Here is a 26341-nt window from a genome sequence, read left to right as displayed (position 1 = left end):
CTAGGCTGTCCCTGGAGCTAGAGGGGAAGATGTTCAGTAGGACAGAGGATAACACTGATGGACATGTGCTCTGCTGGCCAATGTTTTTGGTACCCAAGGCAAAGGTACTGAAAGTACAGTCATTGCTGGTAATGATCTTATCATAAACCATCACTTGCAGAAAACTAGTTTCACAAAAGGAGCCTATAAAAAGTAAATCAAAGATTATATGAAATCCATCAGAGGCAGACTTGAAGAACCCCCTCTGTTATGAGGTTGCAGGTTTGATCGCTGGCCTCGCTCAGTGGGTTAAGGATCCAGCATTGCCATGAGCTGTGGTGTAGGTTGCAGACGTGGCTTGGATCTGGTGTGGCTGTGGCTGGGGTGTAGGCCAGCAGCTGCAGCTCCAATTAGACCCCTAACCGGGGAACCTCCATAGGCATGGGTGCAGCCCTAAAAAGACAAAAGACAGAAAAAAAAAAGAACCCCGTATATGGTTATCTTTATGGATGGTTAGGAATGGGGAATTGCTAACAAATGTGACAATTGCTTTGGATTTATCACCTGTCGTCATAACTGGCTGTGCTTTTCATCCACACAATGCGAAGAGTTAGACAAAGGGGACCGATGGCATCTCGAGCTCTCTATCTTGACTTTTGATTATTGGGCTTCAAGGATGGAGTTCATAACATCAAGAAGATGATAACTGTCCTTTACTGAGGGTGTCCAATGTGCCAGGCACTGGGCTAAGGAGGCAAATTCACACAGATCGCTACTGTTATCACACATCCACAGCCTGACTTCAGGTGTGCATATGGCATTTCACAGCTAGGTGACTTCCAAGGTCTCTTCCAAATTCAAGGACTATGAATCTTGTGAGAGGGGATGTTTATCCTCTACTTTTGTTGAGGCAAGTGGAGGCACTCCTGTCCTTAACTACTTTTGTTGATATCTACTTTCTCTTATGCATGGATTACCTTCAGTGGTACCACTGAGTTAGGAGGGGCAAGACTCGAGGTACTAACTATTTATTAGGCTCTAGTCTGGCCAGTAGGTGGATCTAAGAGACTTTGTTTTGCCTACAGAATTTCCATTCCATAGGTTGTCTTTTTGTTTGTTTTTTAATGGTGTCCTTTGCTATGCAAAATTTTGTCAGTTTGATTAGGTCCCATGGGTTTATTTTTGCTTTTATTGCTATTGCCTTGGGAGACTGACCTAAGAAATCATTTGTACGGTTGATGTTGGAGAATGTTTTGCCCATGTTCTCTTCCAGGAGATTTATGGTGTCTTGTCTTATGTTTAAATCTTTAAGCCATTTAGAGTTTATTTTTGAGCATGGCATGAGGATGTGTTCCAGTTTTGTTGATTTACATCTGGCCATCTAGTTTTCTAAGCACCACTTGCTAAAAAGACTCTCTTTTTCCCATTTTATGTTCTTGCCTCCTTCATTGAAGATTAATTGACCACAGGTGTCTGGGTTTATTTTGGGTTCTCTATTCTGTTGCATTGGTCTGTGTATGTCTGTTTTAGTGCCAGTACCACACTGTCTGGATTACTGTGGCTTTGTAATAGTGCCTGAAGTCTGGAAGAGTTAGGCCTCCTGCTTGGTTTTTGCTCCTCAGGATTGCTCTGGCAATTCTGGGTCTTTTGTGGTTCCATATAAATTTTTGGATTGTTTGTTCTAGTTCTGTGAAAAATGTCCTGGGTAATTTGATAGGAATTGCATTGAATCTGTATATTTCTTTGGGTAGCATGGCTATTTTTATCATGTTAATTCTTCCAACCCAGGAGCATGGAATATCTTTCCATTTCTTTGAATCCTCTTTAATTTCCTTGCTTAATATTTTTATAGTTCTTGGCATATATCTTTTTTTTTTCTTTTGTCTTTTTGCCTTTTCTAGGGCCGCTTTCACAGCATATGGAGATTCCCAGGCTAGGGGTCTAATCAGAGCTGTAGCTGCTGGCCTATGCCACAGCCATAGCAACAGGGGATGTGAGCCATGTCTGCAATCTATGCCACAGCTCACGGCAATGCCGGATCCTTAACCCACTGAGCAAGGCCAGGGATCAAACCCGCAACCTCATGGTTCCTAGTCGGATTCGTTAACCACTGAGCCACGAAGGGAACCCCTCAGCATGTATCTTTCATCTCCTTGGTCAGGTTTATTCCTAGGTATTCAATTTTTGATGGTGCAATTTTAAAAGATATTTTTATATTCCTTTCCTAATATTTCATTGTTAGTACACAGTAGAGTAGAAATTGACAGAACACTAAGTCAACTGTAATGGAAAAAATTAAAATCATATTAAAAAAAGAATTTCCAGATTCATCAGGAACTTAATCTGAAATGAACACAATAGTTCCTTAGTAACCCTTTAGGCTTAGGCAAAAAGAGCGTCTTCTAGAAGATTTTCTTCACCGTAAGTTTGACCTTTGCTTCAGGGTATTGGACATATTATTCTCCGAAAGGAAAGTAACCAATGTATTAAGGATACTTACTTATATATACTAAAACCTGTTTTTCCTCAATAATTTACCTTATTTATTGGTTTAGTACCCTTACTTACATAGTGACTGTGTACCAGGAAGCACAGTAATGAGTAACCATATGTGGCTATTTACATTTAAGCTTAAATTAATTAAAATTAAACCAAATTAAAAATACAGGCGCACTAGTCATACTGCAACAGCTGGGCAGTCCACGTGTGCTTAGTGGCTCTTGTGTTGAACAGCACAGGTGCAGCACATTTCCATTCTCCCAGAAATTCTGCTGGCTCTCATTACCATGCTTTTGATTTGCCCAATAAAAACATTAAATTTTTTTTCTGTTCAGTTCTTTGGTGTGCCATATTTTTATCTATACATTCAGTATTCAGAAAAAAGGTGTGGCAAAATCTGAAATTACACAATTTTTTTTTCAATGTGCCACTTGCAGACTATTGAAGACAAAGGAGAGTTCAGTGTTCCAAGTTGCTATGGAAATATTAAAAATGACAGCGGTGGTTCTAGCCTTACTTTTGAGGATCCTTTGGATGATGTAAATGTAGTTGATTTGAAATGGATCCACGACTTCGTATTAAAATCTCTGCAACTTTTATACCAAGTGGAAAAATGGGAAACGCTGGTATCACTTGCCATTCAGTTCAATACAATTTCACAGTAAGTACTGCCGTAAGGGTAGTTAACAGTGACAGATTTCACTGAAAAGAATGTGTCCTTACTAATATTGGTTTTTAATATATTTTCTCCCTTGTCTAGTGAGAGATATACAGAGCAAGTGACACCACTCCTGGTGTATGCACAGCGCCAGCTACTTCTACGAATATCCAAGTTCAAGGACCCAGATATTACCCAACAGCCTTGTGTGAGATATGAGGCTGAGCATGAACAAAAGGTAAGCTTGGCTCTATTATTCATGTAGTTGTGATTTCTTATTAGTACACATACAAATAACAAGATTTAGGAACCCAATAAATGTTAATATTTTCACTTAGCCATTTATTACTCAAATCAGTAAACATTATCGAGAGTCACCATGTGCCAATATTTTCCAGATACAGGGAAAATAAAAATTAAGTCCTTGTACACATGGTGCTTATTTTCAGATCGGGGAGTATTTACCAATTAGGCACAGTGGGGACAGTGTCTAGAGCCACAGTACTTTTTTAGGGGCCACTAAATGTTTTTGTTTCTTTTAAAATGAGAAAAAAAAATAACTTTTAGGTCAAAGAAGATGTTTTAGTTTTTATAATTCCTATATTTATATGTATACCAATATAGTCATAAAATATAATTTTCAATATTTTTTGATGAAGCGGTAGGCCTATGGCGTCACAAATGCCTACGGCCCATAAATGCCGTGGTTCAGCTCTAAGTTAGGTGAAGGAAAGGGATAGGTTAGTTCAAGATAGGGTGGGAATGGAGAAATGAAGAGGAGAGGATCTTGGACCTTTTCAAAGAATTTCCTTATGTCTAAAAATGTTGACGTTTTTAGAGAATTCCCTGGTGGTCTAAAGGTTAAGGATCCAGCATTGTCACTGCAGTGGCTTGGGTCACTGCTATGGTATAGGTTCAATCCCTGGCCTGGGAGCTTTTGTATGCCGCAGGTACAGCCCAATAAATAAATAAATAAATACATAAAAATGTTCTGTCTTCAGGGAGTTCTGTTGTGGCTCAGCAGTAACGAACCTGACTTGTATCCATAAGGACATGGGTTCAATCCCTGGCCTCGCTCAGTGGGTTAAAGATCTGGCATTGTCATGAGTTGTCGTGTTGTTTGTAGACATGGCTCAGATGCTGCCCCTAGTCTGGGAACTTCCATGTGCCGTGGATGTGGCCCTAAAAAAACAACAACAACAAACAATATTCTGTTTTCAGATATGTTACCATTTTAAGACTCAGGTATCTATTAAATTTTTTTTTTTTTTGGTCTTTTTGTCTTTTCTAGGGCTGCACCTGCGGCATATGGAGGTTCCCAGGATAAGGGTCTAATTGGAGCTGTAGCTGCCAGCCTATGCCACGACCGCAGCAACTCGGGATCCGAACTGTATCTACGACCTACACCACAGCTCACAGCAACGCCAGATCCTCAGCCCACTGACCAAGGCCAGGGGTCAAACCTGCAACCTCATGCTTCCTAGTCGGATTCGTTAACCACTGAGCCATGACGGGAACTCCAAGTATCTATTAAAATATTTTTTAAAAATGCTACAGAGCTAGTTAGTTCTGAAAAACTTCACCAGGGTAGTTTAAATTGTGTTAATTATGAGTAGGGAGAAGATCTGCCATTGGAAAAACAGCCTCTATTTTAAATATGTTTCAACTTACATAATGGAAGATAAATTTAGGCTAGTGAATTTATAGAATATCAGAGAAATCATATTCTAATTGCTCTACCTAATTTGCGTAATGCTTTTCCAGCTGTGCTGTACAAAAGAAATATGAAAAATTATGTAGCCACTTTTTTTTCCCTGAAAGTTCTCATGATTGAATGCTACTCTGAAGCTTTTATTTGTAGCATCTTTTTGCACCTCTCTTTTTTTTTTTTTTTTTGACAAATGATGAACATTTCAAGTAAGGAAAATTTTTGGCTATAAATACCTAAGTAATATTTGTTTTCACCTTTCTTTTTAAGATTACCTGTCGAAATTTCATTGGGAAACAACTCAAGATTAATCCTCCAACCAATGAAGTGACAACGGCTGGAAACCACACAGATTTCCTTAAAAAGCTTATCTCTTCAGGTTGGAATGAATTTTAGCTTGAAACTCTTTCTGTTTCCTTCCAAACAGGGTTTGCTGTTGTGTTCTGCCTGTCAGGTCTTCCATAATGAAAATGTTTGCAAAATCTCTTTTGCAGGTTTATTTGGCTGAAAATAATTCATTCGAAATTTACCATCTACAACGTGGCTGTAGATGTCACTTACGGGAAATTAAAACACATTTTTATGAGTTTAATCTGCAAGTTAAAGAATAGAAATAAAAGACGAGGGAGAGAGGAAATTAATGGGAAAAATAAATGTGGGGAAATACGGTTTTATGCATTTTTTCTTGTTTTTAATTTCACTTGGGACGCCTTTAAATTGACCTTTAGCTGTTTTCTTTGTTCTGCCTTGACTCCCATAATAACTTCCAATTCCATAACCAACATAGATTGTTCTGCTGACATTACCAAGGTTAAGTTGTAGGGCTTTTAATGAGAGTGCAGGAGAAGATTTGAGAACATCCTGGCTCTTGCTTGTAGCTGGTAAGCGTCTCAGAATGTTTTGGCAGTGTGGCTTGTAGGAAGGAGGCAATAGGATAAGGTGAAAATGGAACTAATGCCTTCTCTCAATTGCACTTTCCCTGGGTCTCTGTTTCAGGTATAGGAAAGAAATGCAAGTCTTCCCTTTGAAGCGTTAGGATTCTTTCATTCATTTATCTATTGATTTTAGGGGGGTGTGTGTGTGTAGGTATGCATGCGTGCGTACATTCCCAGAGTCAGCCAGGCAGCTGTTCAGTCATTCAGCAAACATTGAGTATCCACCATGCGTTAAGTGTTGTAATAGGTCCTGAGAATACAAAGATGAATGAGACTAAAGATTTGTTATCTGGTTTACAGTCCATTGAAGGAGACTGGTTAATAACCAGAGATTATAGGGTCACGTGATAAGGTCTGTACTATTATGACTGCTGCTGCTGCTGCTGTAAACAATGATAGCTCACAGTTAGCATCTCTTTTGAGAGACTCTGTGTAATCGGGTGGAGTTAACATAAAAGTAAAAGGTGAAAGCCCAGGTTAGAAAGGTTGGCAGGAGTTGAGTGACAAAGGGTCTTAGAAGGTATGATAAAGAGATTCAGATTTATCCAAAGAGCTGAGGGGAGCCAGTTGCAAGGATTTAAAGAAAGAAAATGAGATGACCACATTTGTATTCCCGAACGAACCTTCGGCAGCAGCATGGGTGAAGGTTGGAGGCAGGAGAGCAGCTGCTCCTGGCTGGCTTGTGTTACAAACATGACGAGGTCCTGGACTTGGGCAGTGAGAACACAGGGTGGACAGATACGTAGTTGTGAGATGAGGGGGATGGATGAGGAAGGGAGGAATTCATGTCGCCTTGGTTTCTGGCTTAGGTGGCTACATGGACATGATATCTTTATATGTACGTATGAAGGGAGGGCAGGTTAGAGGAGAACGTTACTTTGCATTTAGTGTGTTTGAGATGCCTGAAGGATCGCTGAGTGGAATGATGCAGGATGTGATTAGATGCCCCAGTGAGGTCCTCAGCAGAGGTCTGTGTTTCAGTCCCCAGGATGGTGGTGGTGATTGAAATCAGGGGATCCATGGCTCAGAGTGTGACTGACACTCTCCCCTCCATCCAAAACAGACCTGGCAACAAATGTCAAAAAATGCGTCAAATTGACGACTGGCATATATGAGCCAGGAAAAGCATACCTAGCCAAACTCTAGACCTGTATGACCAGTAGGTGCTCACGGATGGGTCACAAAAGCACCTTGCCTACCTGTCATTAAAATTACATTGGGAGAGATGAGATGGCAGGTGGTGAGACAGAAAGGAAGGCAGGGGGGTCCGGCCACAGGGATCCTTTGGAAAGGCTCTCGGTGGTGGTGGAAGTACAGCCCAGTTGAGCAACGCGTAGAGCAGGAATACTCAGGTAGATAAAGTCTAAAAAATATTGTAATGGCAGTAGTCATCTATGGAGCCAAGTCCTTAATAGTTATTATTTTCTTCCATTGTAACCATCCGAGGGGGTAGCTCTTATTGTGCTTACATTGCACATGAGAAAATTAAATGTTGCTCGCGAGGACTGGAACCATGATTCAAACCCTGGTCTGTCTGATGCTCAACCCACAAGGGGTCCCCTGAGCTACTGGGTCGGTTTGCCCTTTGTCCTTTTCCAGGTTAGACTCTCTTCCAAACATAGAGCTCTCATGAAAAAAAAATGCTATATGTCAGTAGTTTTGGAGAGACAGGTACTTTAGCGTGACTTATTATGATAGTTTCATCATTATTTTTAGACGATCCCACATAGTAACTATGGGTTGTTTTATTGCGCCATTATCGTTAAAACCATGGCATCCACCTTATAGCTCTTTATAAAACTCTAGGACCTCTGTGACTAAGAGCATAATTTGGCCCAGACTTTTGGGCTTATGAGGCAAATTTTTAGGATGCTGCATTTTTTCCAGCATACCAAATACAGATCATTACCATGTTTATAATTAGCTTAATGGGTGTTATGTATATCACCACGACATGTTTGCATTTCTTGAAAGAATTTTTAAAAAGACCAAGTATACTCCGGGCGGTTTCCACCCAGGATCGCTGCGTTAGAACATCATAGATTTTCTTTTGGCGTAACAGCGTTTGGTGGTAACGCTTGATACGTTTAATTCTTCAGAACAGATAATGTAATGCTCCAGTGCCCAGGAACATTCGGTGTTCTCATTATTTAACAGCTTTCTCTTCTCCCTCTAGCTCTTTAATAATGCATTTGTAATTTGGTATAGTCTCTGTAGGCTTTGGAGGAATGAGAATACCTTACTTTATGGATGCCTTTCTGTATGGATGAGTAACTTGCCTGCTTGTTAAGCTTCTTGGGGGAAGATAACTCTATGGGTTTGCCTCTTATTGGAGCTGTTTTTGCATTCTGTCTGGGAGTTCTTTCTTGAGTTTTGACCTTATTGGTATTTAAGTTCTCTAATGGGGTAATTCAGTCTTGAGGTGTGTTGGAGTTTTGACCCCTTTGACTGGTGTGTTTTATTACTGCCTCTGGGCATTTGGGTTGATGCGACTAAGTGCGCTGAAAGCAGCCCAAATGTTGCCCCCCTCCCCGGAATCCTTCCTTGGTGACTCCATCTCTCTGGAGTCAGTGGCATTTCAGTCTTACTGTTGCGTGGGTACAATGAGAGACGTAGTAAATCTAGTCTTTTCTTTCCCCCCCCCTCCTCCTTCTTCTTACCTGTTTCAAACTGTAGTGGCTATTATTCCTTTAAAATAGCTTCTTGAATTATCCATGGAAGTTTTCAGAGAGGAACCCCTTGAGACAGAGATGGAAGGATAAGGCCTGCAAAGCTAATGATATTTCCTTATTGCTCTGCATCATTTATCTCCTGTAGACAGCCACCCACCAAAGCACCAACAGAACCCTAATTAGATTCTAGGGACTAGATACTTGGACTTGAAAGAAGGAAAAAGAAAGTAAAGTGGAATATAATTTAGGGGGAAAAGGAATGATTTATAAACAGATATTTGATAAAAAGTAGCAGGATGATGATGGCTAGACCCCATCTTTTGAAGATGGTGGGCATCTCTACTTCCTCCTGGCCCCTCCTACTGCCCTCAGTCACTGGCACGCCTTTGTGATTTTTATTCTAGCATGTAAATTCTGTGAGAGAGTGTGTCTCTTCTGTTCACTTGTGCCCCCTCAGTGCCTAGCGAGGCACCAAGTACTGCCAAGTGCTCAAGGGATATTTTTTCAAGTATTTGAGTAACATGGGCATTCCCGTCGTGGCGCAGTGGAAACAAATCGGACTAGGAACCATGAGGTTGTGGGTTCGATCCCTGGCCTCAATCAGTGGGTCGGGAATCTGGCATTGCCGTGAGCTGTGGTGTAGGTTGTAGACGTGGCTGTGACTGTGGGGTAGGCCGGCAGCTGTAGCTCTGATTCTAGCCCTAGCCTGGTAACCTCCACAGGCTGTGGGTGCAGTCCTAAAAAGCAAAAGAAAAATAAAAAATAAAAAAATAAAATATTTGAGAAACAGTCATAACGTGAGCATCCGTCTATCGAATGCTCCCTCTTGCCAGGCACTGTGCCGGGCCCTTCACACTCGGGCTGAAGCAATAACCCTTGGAGGTAAATATGACCGACCCAGTTCTAATGGATGTTTGAAACAAAGGCCTGAAGAAAGTAACTGTCTCAAAGCAGTAATAGGTGAGAGCTTCCCGCTTCCTCCTTTTCCTATGTTGGCTTAACTTCTTTTCCCGATTTCACTCTCCAAGGAGAAAAAATTTAAAAAGCCAAGCTCGTGAATTCTGGCAAGGAAAGTGGAGAAACAGAACAGACGCATGCAATCGTCAGGGTGCTGTGCCCAAGGGTGGGGGTGGGAGATGGGGGTGGGAGGTGTCATGTCTTGACAGGGGTCGTGCAGGAGTGTGCCTCTTAGAGGAGAGGGCTGCTGGAGACAGGATGGGGTGGACAGGAGATGGAAGAGTGAGATCTCCAGTGAGATGAGAAGAGCTTCTGTGGCCTAAGTATTTGATTCTCCTAAATGTGTGGTAGGGAAACGTGTTAAGAGGGATCTTCGTGGGGGCACAGCTGTGTCTCTCCATCTGACCATGTTCTGGCCTTAGAGCCTCCAGGATTTCTAGACAGCAGCGTATAATCAAAGATGTGTCTCTATGGCCACTGAATGTGAACCGGTGTTACTAATTCCATCAGGACCTCCCTCGGCTCACAGGGACCTCAGGCTTATTCCTGTCCTTTCTCAGAGTGTCTCCGTGCCCAAATTAGTCAGCCTCGTGTTGGGGGTCATTGCCTGTTCCCCAAATCTGATATCCTTTGGGAAACTGTTTGGGAAAGGCATCAGACTTGCACACCGGTTCTCTGATCTCTTGTAAGGATTTCAAGCAAGTGAATGTCCCTCAGATTCACTTTTCCTTCCTTGTAAAGTAAGAGTGATGTCTAGCTCTCCGAGTTGTGAGGTGCTGTGAGGATCAATTCAGATTAAGACCTGTGGGAATGATGATTAATGAAGTTTATCTCAGCCATTTAGCTCTGAAAACTGCTGTCATTCACTCACGGAACAAATATTTATTGAGCACGTACCACCTAACAGGGACAGCTACAGGTCTGGGGTGAATTTAGCGGATGAAATGGACAAAAATCCCTGCTCTCATGGAACTTGCATTCTAGCGGCCAGAGACAATCGATAAACAAATAAAACATGTAGTAGATCAGAAGATAATGAATGCTGAGGACTAAAGAGAAGTTGCTGCAGTTTTAAACAGGGTAATCCGAGAAGGCCCCCCTGAGAAGTTAACAGTTATGCAATAACCTTAAGGAGCTGAGGAATCAAGACATAGGAACGTCAGAGGGAAGAACGTTCTAGGCTAAAGTGAACCACAGGTGCCCAGACCCTCAGGTGGAAGATTGCCCAGTGCAGGAGGGAGCGATGGGGAGAACAGCAAGGTCACGGGGAGCCCACTCATGTCAGGGCTTAGAGGTCACTGCAAAGGCTTTGGTGTTTGCTCTGGTTATGGGGGAGCCAGTGAAGTGTCTTGGACAGGGGTGTGACATGAGCTGACTCACATTTTTAAAAGGAGTCCTCTGGTTGCTATGCTGAGAGCAGCAAAGGTAGAAATGGGGGGACTGGTTGGGAGGGTGATTGCGATAATTCAGAAAATGATGCGGTTTTGGAACAGAGTGGAAGAGGGGGTAGAGAGTGGAGCTGTTGAGAGATTGTTGTGCATTTGACCTGGTGCATGAGAGAAGAACAGGAGTCGAGGATGACACCAGCTTTGGGCCTGAGCAACTGGGAAGACAGGACCATCATTTAATAAGATGGGGAAAGACTATGGGAAGAGAATGTGTGGGGGAAATGATTAGAAAGCCAGCTGGGGACCTGTTCCATTGGAGATGTCTGGTACACGAAGAGCAGAGGAGAGCATTGGATGGATGATTCTGGACCTCAGGAGCGCTGGGGCCAGCGATGTGAATTTGGGAGCCACCAGGGTATGGATACTTAGATTAGCAAAGAAGATTGATCGGGAGGTTGGAAATGGACCTTGAAGCCAAGTAAAGAAAGTATTTCAAGGAGGGAGGGAGTTACCAACTGGGTCAAATGCTGTTGAAAATTTATATGAGATAAAGTCTAAAAACTGAACACTGGATTTAACCACATGAAGATCCTTGGGATGAAATGATGAGGTGACGCCTGATTTAAGTGGCTTCAATAAAACTTTTGAGGAGTTTTATTGAAAAATGAAGCAGAAAACTACAATGGTGGCTTGAGGGACGAGGAGAGTCAAGGAAAAGATTTTGTATTTTTTTTAAATGTTTTTTTTTCTTTTACATAAATTAAGATAGAGTCACCATGCTATACATTGCAGTTGCAGAATTATTTATTTATCAATAGACATTGGCACCTTTTGACCACCTTCATTCACCCATCTTGCTCACCTCTCAACTCCTGCCTTTGGCAACCACCAACCTACGCTGTTTCTTTGAATTCTTTTTTTTTTTTTTTAATATTCCACATGTAAGTGAAATCATACAATAGTTGTCATCTTCTCTCTGATTTGTTTCACTTAGCGTAATGCTCTCATGGTCCACACATGGCGGGATTTCCTTCCTTTTTTAAAAAATAGCATTTATTGGAATGTAGCTGACTTACAAAGTTGTGTTAGTTTCAGGTGTACAGCAAGGTAAAACAGTTATACACGTAACCATTCCTTGCAGATTCTTTTTCCATACAGGTTATTACATAGTATTGAGTAGGTTATATTAGGTATAGGTCCTTGTTACCTATTTTATGTATAATAGTGTATACATGTCAATCTCCAAACCCTAATTTATCCCTCCCCCACGTTTCCCCCTTGATAACCATAAATTTGTTTTCAAACACTTTGAGTCTCTTTCTGTTTTCTAAGTTCTTTTGTATCATTTTAAATTAGATACCACATATTAGTGATCTCATGATATTTGTTTTTCTCTAGCTTACTTCGCTTAGTATGATAATTTCTAGGTCCACCTATGTTGTTGCAAATGGCATTATTTCATTCAGGTCTCCTTCCTTGTTAATGGTTGATTATTTCATTATACTACCTTTTCTCTATCCATGTATCCATCGATGGACACTTAAGTTGTTTTCATGTCTTGGCTATTCCAAATAATGTTGCGATGATGAAGTTATTTTTTATTTTTAATTTTTTAAAGATAGGAGACAAAAAGCAAAATGTGCTATTGAGAATGACTCAGTGGGAGTTCCCGTTGTGGCACAGTGGAAATGAATCTGACTAGGAACCATGAGGATGTGGGTTCGATCCCTGGCCTTGCTCAGTGGGTTAAGGATCTGGTGATGCCATGAGCTGTGGTGTAGGTCACAGACGCAGTTCGGATCCCACGTTGCTGTGGCTGTGGTATAGGCCTGCAGCTGCAGCTCCAATTTGACCCCTAGCCTGGCAACCTCCATATGCCACGGGTGCGGCCCTAAAAAGACAAAAAAGAAAGAAAGAAAGAAAAGAAAAGAGAGAGAGAGAATGACTCAGTGGAGGGGAAAACCGATGATGTGGAGGGAGAGGAGAATTGCTGGAGGGATGCCCTTGCAGAGCAGATGGGCACAGGTGCCGTGTGTGCGGTGGTAGGGCTTCTAGAAAATCCCTTTGGACAGCATCCATTTTTTTCCACTGAGGTGGGAAGCAAGGTCATTGGTACTAAAAGATGGGGAAGAGCTGATTCCCACCCCTCCCGCCTTTTTATCTTTTGCCACACAGCCAGTTCACCACTCTCCGCTTGCCTTGAGCCTGGGCACACTCCCTGGCCCCTCCCTCCCTCCCGTCGCTGCCACTTTAGCGGAGTTCACGTCATACAATGTCTGTGTTGTAACTTCACAGCCTCCGAGCCACCAGCCTCTTTCTATTGCGGGCTGCTCTGCATGCAGCTGTTGGCGCTCTCTTCCTAAAACACTGATCACTTTCTGCCAGGGTCCTGTTCAAAACCCTTTCTTGGTTGCCCATTAAAGAGGGCGAAGGCCACTTACTCACCAAGGGCTTCAGGCCTCTGGCAACCCCTCCTCAGTTGAAAAGGACTGGCCACATCCTCTCACTGTACCCTCTGTCGCCCTCCTTACTCCTGATTCCATCCTTTCTTTGCACAAACCACTTCTATGAGCCAGGAGGGGCTCCCAGACGTCTCTCTGCTTGGTTTTCCTCATCTGTAAAATGAGAATATAATGGTCCATACCTCTTCTGTGTGTTGCTAGGATTCCGTGAGACTATCGCAGTCATTACTTAAGAGTTAGTTGTTGGCATAGTGTGACCAGTCCGTCGGCTTCAGCTGTTCTTGTTCTAACTTTCCGAAGTCCCTCGCCTCCTTCTCCCTGGTCTCACCTCCCCAGCCTCTGAGACACAGCCGGCATTTCCTCTCTCCCACGAAGGCTGTTGTGCTCCCCCCGCCCCCCACTGATCTTCATTCCCTCATTTTAACATGTAACCAGACACCCTCTCTAGGTGTGCTTTTCTCCTCCCATGTTAGCATACCCGTCACTTCAGCTAGACTGTGATTTTCTTGAGACCAGAGGTCATGCCTCTTCACCTCTTAGAGCCCCGTTCACTAGCAAGTCGCTGCATGAGCAAGACCTCAGATTTTACGAGGGGGCGTTCAACGTGTTCGACTTGTTGAAGAGGAAAATACCTTTGTGGATCCATCTGAAGCCATTTCTTCTTCTTTCCCATGTGCCTGCTTCATGATGTCTGCAGCCGGCCTGCAGCCTAATTAATGAGACAAGCAAGCACTTCCTCTCCAGAGACCTCGTGGCAACTCTGCCCACATCTGCCCTTCCTGGCCACTTTTCAGGAGTGCTTTTCAGTTCGACACCTGTTTATGGCCACGTCTTGTTCTCCTCTACATCCTCCAGCGTTAGAAAGCTGTCTTTTCCTTCTCTTAAGAGAGCAGGTGCCCATCTCCAGGCTTCTTTGTTTCCTCCTTTCGTCTCTTTCCCAAGGCACCTTGGCTTTGAAGAGGCTGCTGAAAAGGAGTAGATTATTTCATCTTTTATGATCAGCAAAAGAAAAAGTAGGAGGCTTCATAAGGAAAATTGGCAAGATCTAAAGTTATTTGCATTTCATACGAATCAGAAGTTTTCCAGGTTTTTTTTTTTTCTTTTCTAAAAAGAACTGTCAAATATACCAAAAAAAAAAAAAAATCAATCTGAATGTTGAAACATCTGCTGTAGACCTGGGGGCTTTGAATGTAGCAGCTTTAGTTTGGGACCAAGAAATTCTCTGAATTAGATAGTCTTTTGCTGCTCGTTGGCTTGCTGCAACATTTCATCCCTAATGTCCTGCTTCCCTCTCCTTTCAGAATACAGCAAAGCCAAAGGGCTCCTCTGTGTGCCCGTGGACGTGACAGACACTTTGAGATGTTTTAGAGAGACCTTGGAAAAATCCAAATATCATAACAGATCAATCCGACACAGCAGAAAGTTGCTTTCCTTATTTCTTGCACAGACACAAGGTAAAAATATGGTCATTGCTAAGCATCTGTGGGGAATTGGTTCCAGGACCCCCAGTGGATACCCAACTCGAGGGGTGCACGAGTCCCGTACAGTCAGCCCCCAGGATTCTGTGTCCGTGGAAGTGGAGAGCCGACCTGTACTTACTCTCCATCCCTTCCTCAGTATTGACAGGAACTGGGGGTGGGGTGGGGAACCACCCTTAGGGTTCCTCCCTCCCCCAGGTACAAGCCCACTCCCTGCAGCTCTCTCTCTCGTCTTCTCGTCTAGTGGATGGCATCTCTCTTTCTCACACTGTGTTCCAACCAAAGCCCCGTCTCACTCATCTGCTCTTATGCCTTCTGTGAAATCAGCATACTCCCTTGAGTCGTTAGATACCATGTTTGTTAATTTTTGATTCTGTACGTCTACGTTCTTAGCATCTGCTTTGCAAGTGTGGTGCTATAGTCTTGTTTTGTTTTCCTAAGTAGATGAATTGATTCACACTGAATTAACTGAAATCTTTTACCAAAGCACTGCGTTAACAGTCTCAAAGAAAGGTATGCATTTTACTATACACATCAATAAAAGTTCTTATTAATACCATAGATTTTGATCTTAGAAACTTCTTTTAGCTTAAAAAAAGATACTATTCTTGATTACATTACACTTGTTTTCTTCCTTCTCAAAATCTATTGATTTGTCAACTTAATCAAAGCAGGGCTTCAGCTGGTTAAGTAGTAACCCCAGGGAGAAAGAGGAAATTCAAATTTAGACTAGGAGAGACCCCAAATTATCTATATTTAGGTTATTTAAAATTTGTTAAAATCCTCCTTTGTTTACAATTCTTGCTGTTCAAATTTATCAGAATAATAAGCCTAAAGAATAAACTTCAATAAATCTGAAATAATTGTTTTAAAGTATTGAAATAGATTAAAAGTTATACCTAAGATGCTATTATCTAAACTGGTCTTTTGGAAATGTGACTTTTTTTTTTTTTTGCAATAACTGACCAATTTTATTTATGTATGTGTATGGATAGAAATATATATGCATATGCTTATACATGTATGTTTATATATGTATGTATTTGTTGTTGTTGTTGCTGCCTCTTCTCCCTCCAAAAGAACTTTTTGTGATATATACCCACAATTTTTGGTTGTATTGTCCATAAACTCACATTACATTAAATGGACTCTATATCATGTGTAAACTTTTTTCAGTTATAGTGTACCTTAATAATGGCTAAAGGCATGAATTTAAAAAAAAGCAAATACAAGAGTTCCCTGGTAGGCTAACTGCTAAGGATTTGGCATTGTCACTACTGTGACATGGGTTTGATCCTGGCGTGGGAACTTCCTCACGCCACAGCTGTGGCCCCCCCGCAAAAAAAAAAAAAAAAAAAAAAAGGCAAATACAATTCCTAAGAATGGTTTCCAACACCTAAATCTGAATTTCACCTGGTACCAAGAGCATTCTCAGCTGCTTAGCCCCAGTCCTAGGGCTGTAGACTTAAATCCATATGAGCTTTTGACTGCTTTGCCTAGAATATTGTTCCTCTTTTTTTCCCCTGTGTGTTCTCTGATCTTATAAAGAGATAGGTTCTTTCCTATTTTCTCCTCAGGTCAGAACCATCTATATGTTGCTTCTATCCCAGAGGTCCCTGCCCTAGAGGCAAACTAACATCTTACTCTTGGAAACTCTTTAAAAAAAAAGGCAAACTCAAACTGCAGCTTCCACCGACCCCCGTGAGGAGCAAAGCACTGTCTCTATATTAACTCTCCGGCAAACTGCCCCTCTTCATACTGTGCTCACAAGGTAATGTGTGCAGCACACACCGCACACTCACCTGGGCTCTGCAGACACTAAGTTGAAGGAAACAGTCTCTCTCCAACTGCAGATGAGTCTCCGCTCTGTACACAACCTTTCCTTCCTTCTCCCTTTGCTTTCCTTCTATGTTTCCCCTCCTCCTCAACGTCCCTTCCTTCTCCATTGGAAAAAAATCTTTTAAATGTTCTTCGTGAATTTAGGAGACAGAGGAGGAAGGAACAACTTGAAGCTCACTCCGGGAAAGGTGGAGTTTTGCCTGGGGACAGAGGAGATGCACCTGCCAACCCCCCCTGACCTTTCGCAGGAGCACTTCCGAGTTTTCAGCTCCGTGGAGAAAAGCAAACTTCCCCATTCACAGCTTGGACTCGTAATTTCTTCTTATTATGAAACCATTAGTAAGTTCATTTTCAGTATAATCTTCCATGTACATGTTGAGATTGCGTTTCGTCTTGAAATAATTATCTTTTTTAAGGATTAATTTTTTCAATTGATGTGTAGTTGATTTGCAATGTTGTATTAGTTTCAGGTGTATAGCAAAGTGATTCTTTTCCATTAGAGGTAATTATAAGATTTCGAATATAGTTCCCTGTGCTGTACAGTAACTGAAATGTTATCTTTAAGAGTGAAATGAGGAGTTCCCATCATGGTGCAGCGGAAACGATTTCAACCAGGAACCATGAGGTTGCGGGTTCAATCCCTGGCCTCGCTCAGCGGGTCAAGGATCTGGCATTGCCATGAGCTGTGGTGTGGGTCCCAGACGAAGCTCAGACCACACATGGCTGTGCTGTGGTGGAGCCTGGGAACCTCCATATGCCGTGGGTGTGGCCTTAAAAAGACAAAAAAAAAAAAAAAAAGAATGAAAGAGCTCGCACACATAGAACCTGTCCATCACTCCCTTGTAGGCAGTGACAGGGCAGTGTCAGACAAGATGCTGCCAGCCCTGCTGTCACCCACTTCCCCAGCACGGCTGTCACCATCTCGAGAGTCTAGGCACCTTCCTGTTCCTCCCACTTGAACCGAATCTGCGACCCATTTATCAAGACGTGGCCGCTGTGATGCGATTTTGCTCCACCCCAGCTGATTCTGCTTTCCCTGTCTTTGCGCTTGGTTTGGCTTTTCTCCAAATTCAGCAGTATCTGTTCAAGCTGTGCTGTAGACCCAACATCCCCTTTTTTATAACAGACATTTTGTAATTCCCCATTTAGTCCCTGAAATAAAATTTATATTGAATATATTCTTCCTGTGTACCTCTTAGAAAGTCCATATGAAGCTCTAGATATAAAAGGAGGGCAAGTACCATGGCGTCCCTGTGTGTGTCAGTATGTACATGCTTAGGCACTGGGGGCGTGGAGGAGCCATCCGATGCTCACATGTTGTATGTGGGGCATGCGGGACACATGACGTGACAGCTCTGGATGCCGACTGGTACAGGGGTGTTGTACAGGTGACCCGGGTACCATCAGCATTGTTAATTTTGGTGCCATGATCGAAAATGGCAAAACCTAGATAACATCTAAACAAAATGAAATATTACTGGGATTACATTTCTGGAAAACTCAGAGCATTTTAAAAACATGCAAATTACCCTTTCTGTGTATAAAATGAAGTTAGATGTTGGACTCAAATAATTGCAAGCAGGTTCCTCACCTTCTCCCTCACTGTTGGGGAGGGTTCTGTGCACTACAAGCCAGCCAGTGTCTCAGGTCCTCAGCTCGGAAGTAGCAGGAGATGTGCCGTGGTGACACCTAACAAAAACCCTTTCTCAAATTTCTAAAATGCCCTTCAGGAGACAGTGCTGCCCCCATTAGAAACCATTGCCATGTGGGTTGGGTTTTTTGGCTTCACATCCTTGGATGCAAGCCTTCATCAGAAAACAACAACAAATTCAGGTGACATTAAAGATGGGCTTTTTTTCTTTCTTTTTTTTTTTTTTTTTGCATCTGAGTAAGGGAGGAATCTGATGTGCTTTCCTCTGTCCCATCCCTGCTCCAAAACAAACCATTTGAGGCTTTCCATCTACTGTAGAATAGCACCGCCATTCCTCCATGTGGCTTTCAGACATCTCTGTGATCTTACCACCTCCTCCTCCTCCTCGCCGGTCTTAAAGAACATATCTGGCCACACAGGGCATTTCCATGGATATCCCCAGCCCTCTCTCCCTAGTGTGCTTTTCTGGATTTCTCTCCTTCACCGTCTCCACCTGTCTGACCTGTACACTACTTCATTCACGCTTCCTACCCGTGAGACCCAATCTGCCACCCCGCTACGTTCATATAGAACATTGTTGGCTCCCGTTCTGTATCTATATCATGTGACATTTAGAGGCTCTATTAGCTTGACGTTTGCTTATTTACATAGTTAAGGTGTAATGCAATTTAAAATATTCTTGCAAATATAAAGGACGTATTTTCCAGAGACTGACACGTGTTCTTTCACCTGATTAAAAATACAGATGTTCTTCAAACCAGCAATCAAAGGAGTCTTAACGTTCAGGCATTGCATGAACTGGGAAATCTTCTCATCTTCGCACAAAAGAAAAGGTAGTTTTTAGGAGCCACTAGAAGAAGGGAAACTTTGGGAAGATTTTTCAATTATTGTGAAAAACTCCTGTCATAAATTTGAGTTCCTTGATGATATTCCATTGCTGCATTTTATTCATCCAATGCTACCAGAGAGAAATGGTTATGAGCAATAAGTGGTATGGATTGACTCGCTAACATTTTAATTAAAATGTTTCTTCAGTGCATTTGCTTTCCCTTTTGGAAGCTAGATTTAATGACACAGATCACAGAAAACCCACTGGCTGACGCTCTGTTTCTGTTTGAGGGATGCTTTTAAATGCTGGCGTCAAGCTCTTGACGGCATATTCAGGAAAGAAGACGTGCTCCGTACGTGGAAGGAGTTTGGCGCCTCCCTCACCCATGCCACCGACAGCTCTTCACCTCCGGTTTCCAAAGACTACAGTGAGGAGTTTCTGGCGAAAGTTGGCATTTGGGGATGTTTGCAAGGAGCGGTGATATCTGCAAAGATTGCACAGTGAGTGTGACTGTGGTGTGATCTGTGTAAGAGCTGTCGCCTCCCTTTGTGGGCTGCCCACCTGTGCAACGTGGAGCGCCACGCCCCACATGCGCGGTTCTTGGGCAGCTGTGTCCATGCCATATGGGGTTATATGGTTTACTTATTTGTGATGTTTTTTGTTTATGGCCACCTCCCCTTCCTGTAACACCTCCTGGCCCTGGCATGTGAGCACCACGTGGGCACAAGTCCTTGCTTTGTTCTCCAGCGTATCTGCGCGCCGGGGCGTGGAGATGGAATTCAATAATTACTTGTTGAATGAACAAATGCGTGGATGAACAGTGGATACATGAGCAAGAATAACAGCGTGGGGGCAGGCCGATGACTTGGACCGAATGTCAGAGCCTGGTGATAACTCTGGGGCCCTCGGCCTCTCATTCACTCTCTCCTCCAGCCTAGGCCACCGCCACAGCCATGCGGGATCCAAGCCACGTCTGCGACCTACACCACAGCTCATGGCCACGCCAAATCCTTAACCCACTGAGTGAGGCCAGGGATCAAACCCACAACCTCATGGTTCCTAGTCGGATTCGTTTCCGCTACACCACGATGGGACCTCCTGACTTTTTATTTTACTTTTTCTGTCTTTTTGTATTCTAGATCTTATATGAATATTAGCACTTTTAGAATCACAAAGACTATGTGAATTTTGTTTTTGTTTATTTGTCTTTTTGCTATTTCTTGGGCCACTCCCGTGGCATATAGAGGTTCCCAGGCTAGGGGTCCAATCGGGCCTACGCCACAGCCACAGCAACGCGGGATCCCAGCCGCGTCTGCGACCTACACCACAGCTCACAGCAACGCCGGATCGTTAACCCACTGAGCAAGGGCAGGGACCGAACCCGCTACCTCATGGTTCCTAGTCGGATTCGTTAACCACTGCGCCACGACGGGAACTCCAACTATGTGAATTTTGGAACACCTAGGAGTATTAGAGATGTATTTATATAAAAATATTTTTGGGAGTTCCCGTCGTGGCGCAGTGGTTAACGAATCCGACTAGGAACCATGAGGTAGCGGGTTCGGTCCCTGCCCTTGCTCAGTGGGTTAACGATCCGGCGTTGCCGTGAGCTGTGGTGTAGGTTGCAGACGCAGCTTGTATCCCGAGTTTCTGTGGCTCTGGCGTAGGCCAGTGGCTACAGCTCTGATTCGACCCCTGGCCTGGGAACCTCCGTATGCCACGGGGGCGGCCCAAGAAATAGCAAAAAACACACACACACACACAAATATATATATATATATTTGGAATATTGTCAATGTATCAATTTCTTTTTCTTGTACTTACTTAGATTTATTATGACAGTGGATGTTGAAAAGAGAATCAACTGTTGCCTCTTGTCTGCATTACTCTTTCAGGTAAAAGTTTATGTCTGTCTTTCTTCAGTAGCACGACCATTCCGTTAGTTTAGAAAAAAAAAAGTGCAGTAGTTTCTCCTATTCATAAAACTCACAGGTAGGAAAATAGCATGAACCTCAGTTAAATATCATAAGCCCATGTTTCCCTTGATGACTGCACCCCAGTGGCATTTTCACCTTCCACATTCAGCAGAGTCACTTTTCTCCTTTCTGCTGCAGAAGGAGGAGCTTTACAGATAGGGAAGCGGAGTCTCTCATCACATTACTAATGAGCAGTCAAGTCAGTCTGATTGGCCTGGAAGCGCTGCCTTTAAGTTGCCTCCTCTCTAAATAAAGTTTTGTTCAAGTGCTCGATGTGAAATATACCACATAATGAAAGCAAAAAATGAGTTGAAAACGACAGAGCAGAGTGTTTGCAGTTCTGAGGATTTGGGTTTGACTTTACTGAAGAAGAAAAGGAGCTTTTATCTGAAATGCAAGACATTCTGAGATTTGATGTGTAGGCAGGGGCCTCTGCAATCTCCTAAAGCTTCTACTTTGAAGGGTGGGACACCCTTGTTCCGTGTATCAGAGGAGTCTGATCACTTGTGAAATCTGGACAGATGAGATCGTTGGGAAAGGCTGCTCTGAGTATACAGCCGGACTTTTCCGCTTCTCATGTTCCACACCTCTTGCCTGTGCTGCAAAGGGAAGAGGTGGAGAGGCAAGGATGCAAAGAGAATGATAATCCAAAATGGAGTCCTTCTGTTGCATTCTTTATTCTCTCCCGATATCCCTCATTCTTGAAGATAATGCTATATATGTTTTAGGAAATAATTTTGCAAAAGTTTAATCTTTTGCTTAAAAGTGGAAAGCATTTCTTAGTACACCTTGAAATAAAAATTAGCCGGTGGGGAATTCCCGTTGTGGCTCAGTGGTAACAAACCCGACTGGTATCCGTGAGGATGCGGTTTGATCCCTGGTCTTGCTCAGTGGGTTAAGAGTCAACCCACATGCTGCCTATGGAACGTGTATCTCTCCAAATAAAGCTGCTTTCACATTTAAAAAAAAAAAAAAGAAAGAAAGAATCTGGTGTTGCCATGAGCTGTGGTGTAGGTCACAGATGTGGCTCAGATCCTGTGAGGCTGTGGCTATTGTATAGGCTGGCAGCTGCAGCTCTGATTCGACCCCTAGCCTGGAAAATTCCATATGCCACAGGTGCAGCCCTGAAAAAGGCAAAAAAAAAAAAAATTAGCTGGTGGGGTTTATTTTAAAAACCTGTCATTCTCTTTATGATTTTAAAGCAAATTCATACAACTAAAAATTAAACTGCATACTGTTTTAGAACTAGGTATCTTCTAAGTTGCATGAGCAATTTGTTTAAAATACATTCCTGATACAGACATTAAAAACAACTTTATGATGATGTCATCAAGAAACACTAATTATTTAAGATAATGTAAGAAGCACTCCCAAATGTCCAGTTTGATTTTATGTGTTCGTCTTGTTTCCAACATCTAATACAACGTTGATCATAGAAACGATCTAAGAAATAAATAGTGGTCAAATTAAACAAATCACCATTTCACATAATTCAACTTAAAAATTCAGGATTTCCTCTATTTGATTTAGACTTTTGAAATAGGTTTTTCTCTCCTCTTCTTATAGGTTAGTATAGTGGAAAGAACATAGATGTTTGAGTTAAATAGACATGACTTTGAACCCTTTTTTGCCACTCTTAGCTATGTGACTTCAGGTGAGTTAATTGGTTAAGCCACTTGTGAGATGCTCACCCTTCCTTCTAGGAGTAACTTAAATAAGGATTAAATGAGAGAATATTTCCTAAGAATTTACCAAGAGTGCCAAACACAAAATTGACCCTCAGCAAATGCTAACTTCATATAATGATAATTTCTTAAAATAATAAATATTGAACTATCATGGAAATTGAAAGGCCAAACTTTTTTTTTTTTTTTTTGCTTTTTAGGAAAAAAGCACCCATGGCATATGGAAATTCCCAGGCAGGGGGGCGAATCGGAGCCATAGCTGCTGGCCTACACCACAGCCGGAGCAATGCCAGATCCAAGCCTTATCTGCAGGCTACACCCAGCTCATGGTAATGCCGGCTCCTTTAACCCCCTGAGTGGGGCCGGGGATTGAACCCAAATCCTCATGGATACTAGTTCGATTTGTTTCTGCTGCCCCACAACGAAAACTCCCTAAAAGGCCGATCTTGAGTGATAAAAGCATTTGAAACCTACAGTGATGAGAATGTGAGGGTCATTTATTACAGGGGGACAGTGTGCTAAGCACATGGCAAGCACTTTGAGAAGTAATGCATGTACTTACCTTTCTGTGTCATTGTTGCAGATGCAAGTTCCAGCTCTTTGTTTCACTTTTTTCATTTTCAGGGTTTGCTCAGAACCACCCTTCCTCATCCCAAAGCTGAACGTTGCTATGCTCAGTATGAAATCCTTCAGCTACTCCCCGGCCTTGATCTCTTCTCTGACAGATACCGGGCTGACATCTGCTCAGTGGTCGCAAGTCTATATTACGTTATACGTGAACTGCACTTTGCTGAGCAGAATCTCAGAGTAAGTGATTTGTAAAATCAACACATCTTTTTTTTTCTTTTTTTTTAGGGTCACACTCACGGCATATGGAGGTTCCCAGGCTAGGGGTCTAATCAGAGCTATAGCTGCCGGCCTACGCCAGAGCCACAGCAACACAGGATCTGAGCCATGTCTGTGACCTACACCGAAGCTCATGGCAACACCGGATCCTTAACCCACTGAGCAAGGGCAGGGATCGAACCCGCAACCTCAGGGTTCCTAGTAGGATTTGTTTCCGCTGCGCCACAACAGGAACTCCAAATCAACACATCTTAATTCATTATGGTATATTACCCCATTTACCTTATGCTTCTCAAATTCTGTGGATGTTCCTCTTGATTGGTTCTTATAAACCTTTAAGCTCTATATTCTGGATTCTGACCTGTTGTACTTCAGGATGAAATATATTAACCTGCTTTCTTTGACACCACTGTTTGTGTTGCGTTTTGGACGCGATAGCCGTGCCTGCAGAATGGGTTCTCGTTTTTGACTCTTTTATAATTGCTTTCCTTCTTAAGACAGTTGGTGAAATTAACTGGAATGTTTCACTGGTCTCAAGCAGAGAAATCTAGTGCACTTAGAAGCTCACTGCATTGAGTTGTGCAGATCACATCAATATCAAAACGATGGGAATATTTCCTTATTGGGATAAATGTATCTTTCCGTCTGTCTCTTCTTTTCTATGTTAAGGGTACTTATAAGTGAAACAACAGATTCTTACTGTGAAATTTAAGACAGACACTTCTTAATATCCTAGGAAATTAAAAAAAAACAAATATAACTGCTTTTTCTTTGGGGAGATAAATTACAGCATATGTCATACATTTGGGGTTGATTGCATTTTAAACATAAATTAGTATGTTCTATTGGTCATTTCATGTTTTCCTCCTTTGCCTTATTTTTCATTTTTCTTCCTCTAAGCTCTTTCCTTTATTTTTTGTCTCTTTCCTCCCTTCATTTGCTTCTTGATATGTTTTCTCTCTTTTTCTGCTTCTTTCTCCTTCCTCCATACTTTTCATTCTTACTTTCTCTTTTTTTCATGTATTGTTTTGTCTTCTCTTGTTCTAAATTCACTCTCTCTCCTTATATTGAAAAGATTTATTGCCCCCCTGATATTAGTTGTTGAATTATAACATCATGTATTAAAGGGAAGGGGTTGGTAAATGCTTTTAACACTTGACAGGTTTGGTGAGAAATTGTTTATCAGAAAAAAATAACAAAATGGTGCTCTTCTCATTGTTACGAGGATTCATTTCTGGATTTAGAAAATAGTTCTATCCCCTGAGTAACCTTTAGCTGCTTAGTCATATCCATATATAATACATATCACTGCACTGGAAAAGAAATGAGATTTTTTTCCTCTGAAGCTTAAGAAATTGAGAACATTTTTTTGAATAATTGAGCAATTGGCAGCAATAAAATGGTGTGTTTTTATTTCTCACTAAAGAAACAATCTCAAAGGTAATAGCCAACTCTTACTGTTTTGTGCTGCATTAGTTGTAGAGAAAATTATTATGTTATATTGGTAGTGCGTCACTGTAGGAAAATATATTATGTTTGAAATCATTTCAGACCAGGTCTATTTGTTTTTAAATGTTGTTGCTATTAGCAGCTGCCAGTCGACTGACAATTAGAGAGAGGCTCCTTAGCTGAACTTTCAAGACGTAAACAGCCTCCATTTTGTATGGCAGTACCTTCCAGAAGAAGCCCAGTGGCTAAGGAGATTGCCGTCACGTATAAAATTTGCTGGGGGACCATTGCCAATTGTGGAATCATGGGAAATGGTTTGCTAACTAGAAGGCACCCCAGGTCCCCTTCTCACTCCTTCTCCCTTTGGTGGGGCAGGACCCAGTGCAGGGACTGAGCTTCATTTTTAATTGGGGATCAGGCACTGTTCAGACGTCTAGGCAAAATTGTTTCTCAACACCTGCCTTTGGCTGCATGGTGGCTAGGTCAGTTGAAAAACTGATTTGTCTGTAAGCATTCACATACGTCCATGGGACTTCAAGAAGAGTTGAACTTTGGGATCAATTCTAGCAAAACAAAAACATTACCTGAACAGTAAGCTTGCGTTTGTGCTCTGTGAAGGCAGGAACTTAGATTTTGTTCTCCTTCAGCAGAGCCTGCCGTATACAGGCATGTTATAAAATATGTTTTCTGCTGCTAGAGATGTTCCAGTAGAAGATAAACAGCCACTGACACTGAAACAAATAAGTAGGAGCTTAGGGATGTGAGTTTCTTTGCTTTAAATTTCGCATTTGTTTTTATTTTTATTTTTTAGGGCCACAGCCATGGCATATGAAAGTTCCCTTGCCAGGGGTCAAATTGGAGCTGCAGCTGCCAGCCTACACCACAGCTCACGGCGATGCCAGATCCTTAACCCACTGAGCAGGGCCAGGGATCAAGCATGTGTCCTCATGGATACTGGTCGGATTTGTTACCACCGAGCCACAACAGGAACTCCTAATTTTTGCATTTCTTTGCTAGCTTCTTTGCTAGAGTGTTTCCACAAACCTCAGTAATTCATACATATATATTGAATTAATTTTTTTCAAGGAAGATAATTGACTGAATTTTCACTTTCTCTTGCTTAAGGAAATGTGAAACCTAGATTTAGGGTACCAAGTGGCAACCACTTGGAACTTTAAGTCACTGAGAGCACGTTAAAGTTTTGATAAAATTATGAAGCATATGCTGGGCAGATGATTTCACTTAAACAGTACAGTCTTCTCACTTGGAAAAATCAATCACAGTTTTACCTACCGTCTCTTACATCCATGTTCGACTACATTGTATTATT

The 26341-nt window shown here is 42.2% G+C and overlaps 1 protein-coding gene across 1 annotated transcript in view; it reads left to right on the top strand.

Annotated features, from left to right (window-relative positions):
- CFAP54 (cilia and flagella associated protein 54) overlaps positions 1-26341 on the top strand; it is a 308666-nt gene that overhangs the window by 154136 nt on the left and 128189 nt on the right. The window contains exons 37-45 of the mRNA XM_047788234.1: positions 2916-3139; positions 3239-3374; positions 5115-5223; positions 14560-14712; positions 16720-16914; positions 18972-19059; positions 19346-19555; positions 20884-20950; positions 23341-23523. Coding sequence (XP_047644190.1) covers positions 2916-3139; positions 3239-3374; positions 5115-5223; positions 14560-14712; positions 16720-16914; positions 18972-19059; positions 19346-19555; positions 20884-20950; positions 23341-23523 — 1365 coding nt within the window. The remainder of the gene's footprint in view (positions 1-2915; positions 3140-3238; positions 3375-5114; positions 5224-14559; positions 14713-16719; positions 16915-18971; positions 19060-19345; positions 19556-20883; positions 20951-23340; positions 23524-26341) is intronic.

Source organism: Phacochoerus africanus, chromosome 7, assembly GCF_016906955.1.
Source record: "Phacochoerus africanus isolate WHEZ1 chromosome 7, ROS_Pafr_v1, whole genome shotgun sequence".
Lineage (NCBI taxonomy): Eukaryota > Metazoa > Chordata > Mammalia > Artiodactyla > Suidae > Phacochoerus > Phacochoerus africanus.
This window is presented reverse-complemented; position numbering and strand designations above follow the sequence as displayed.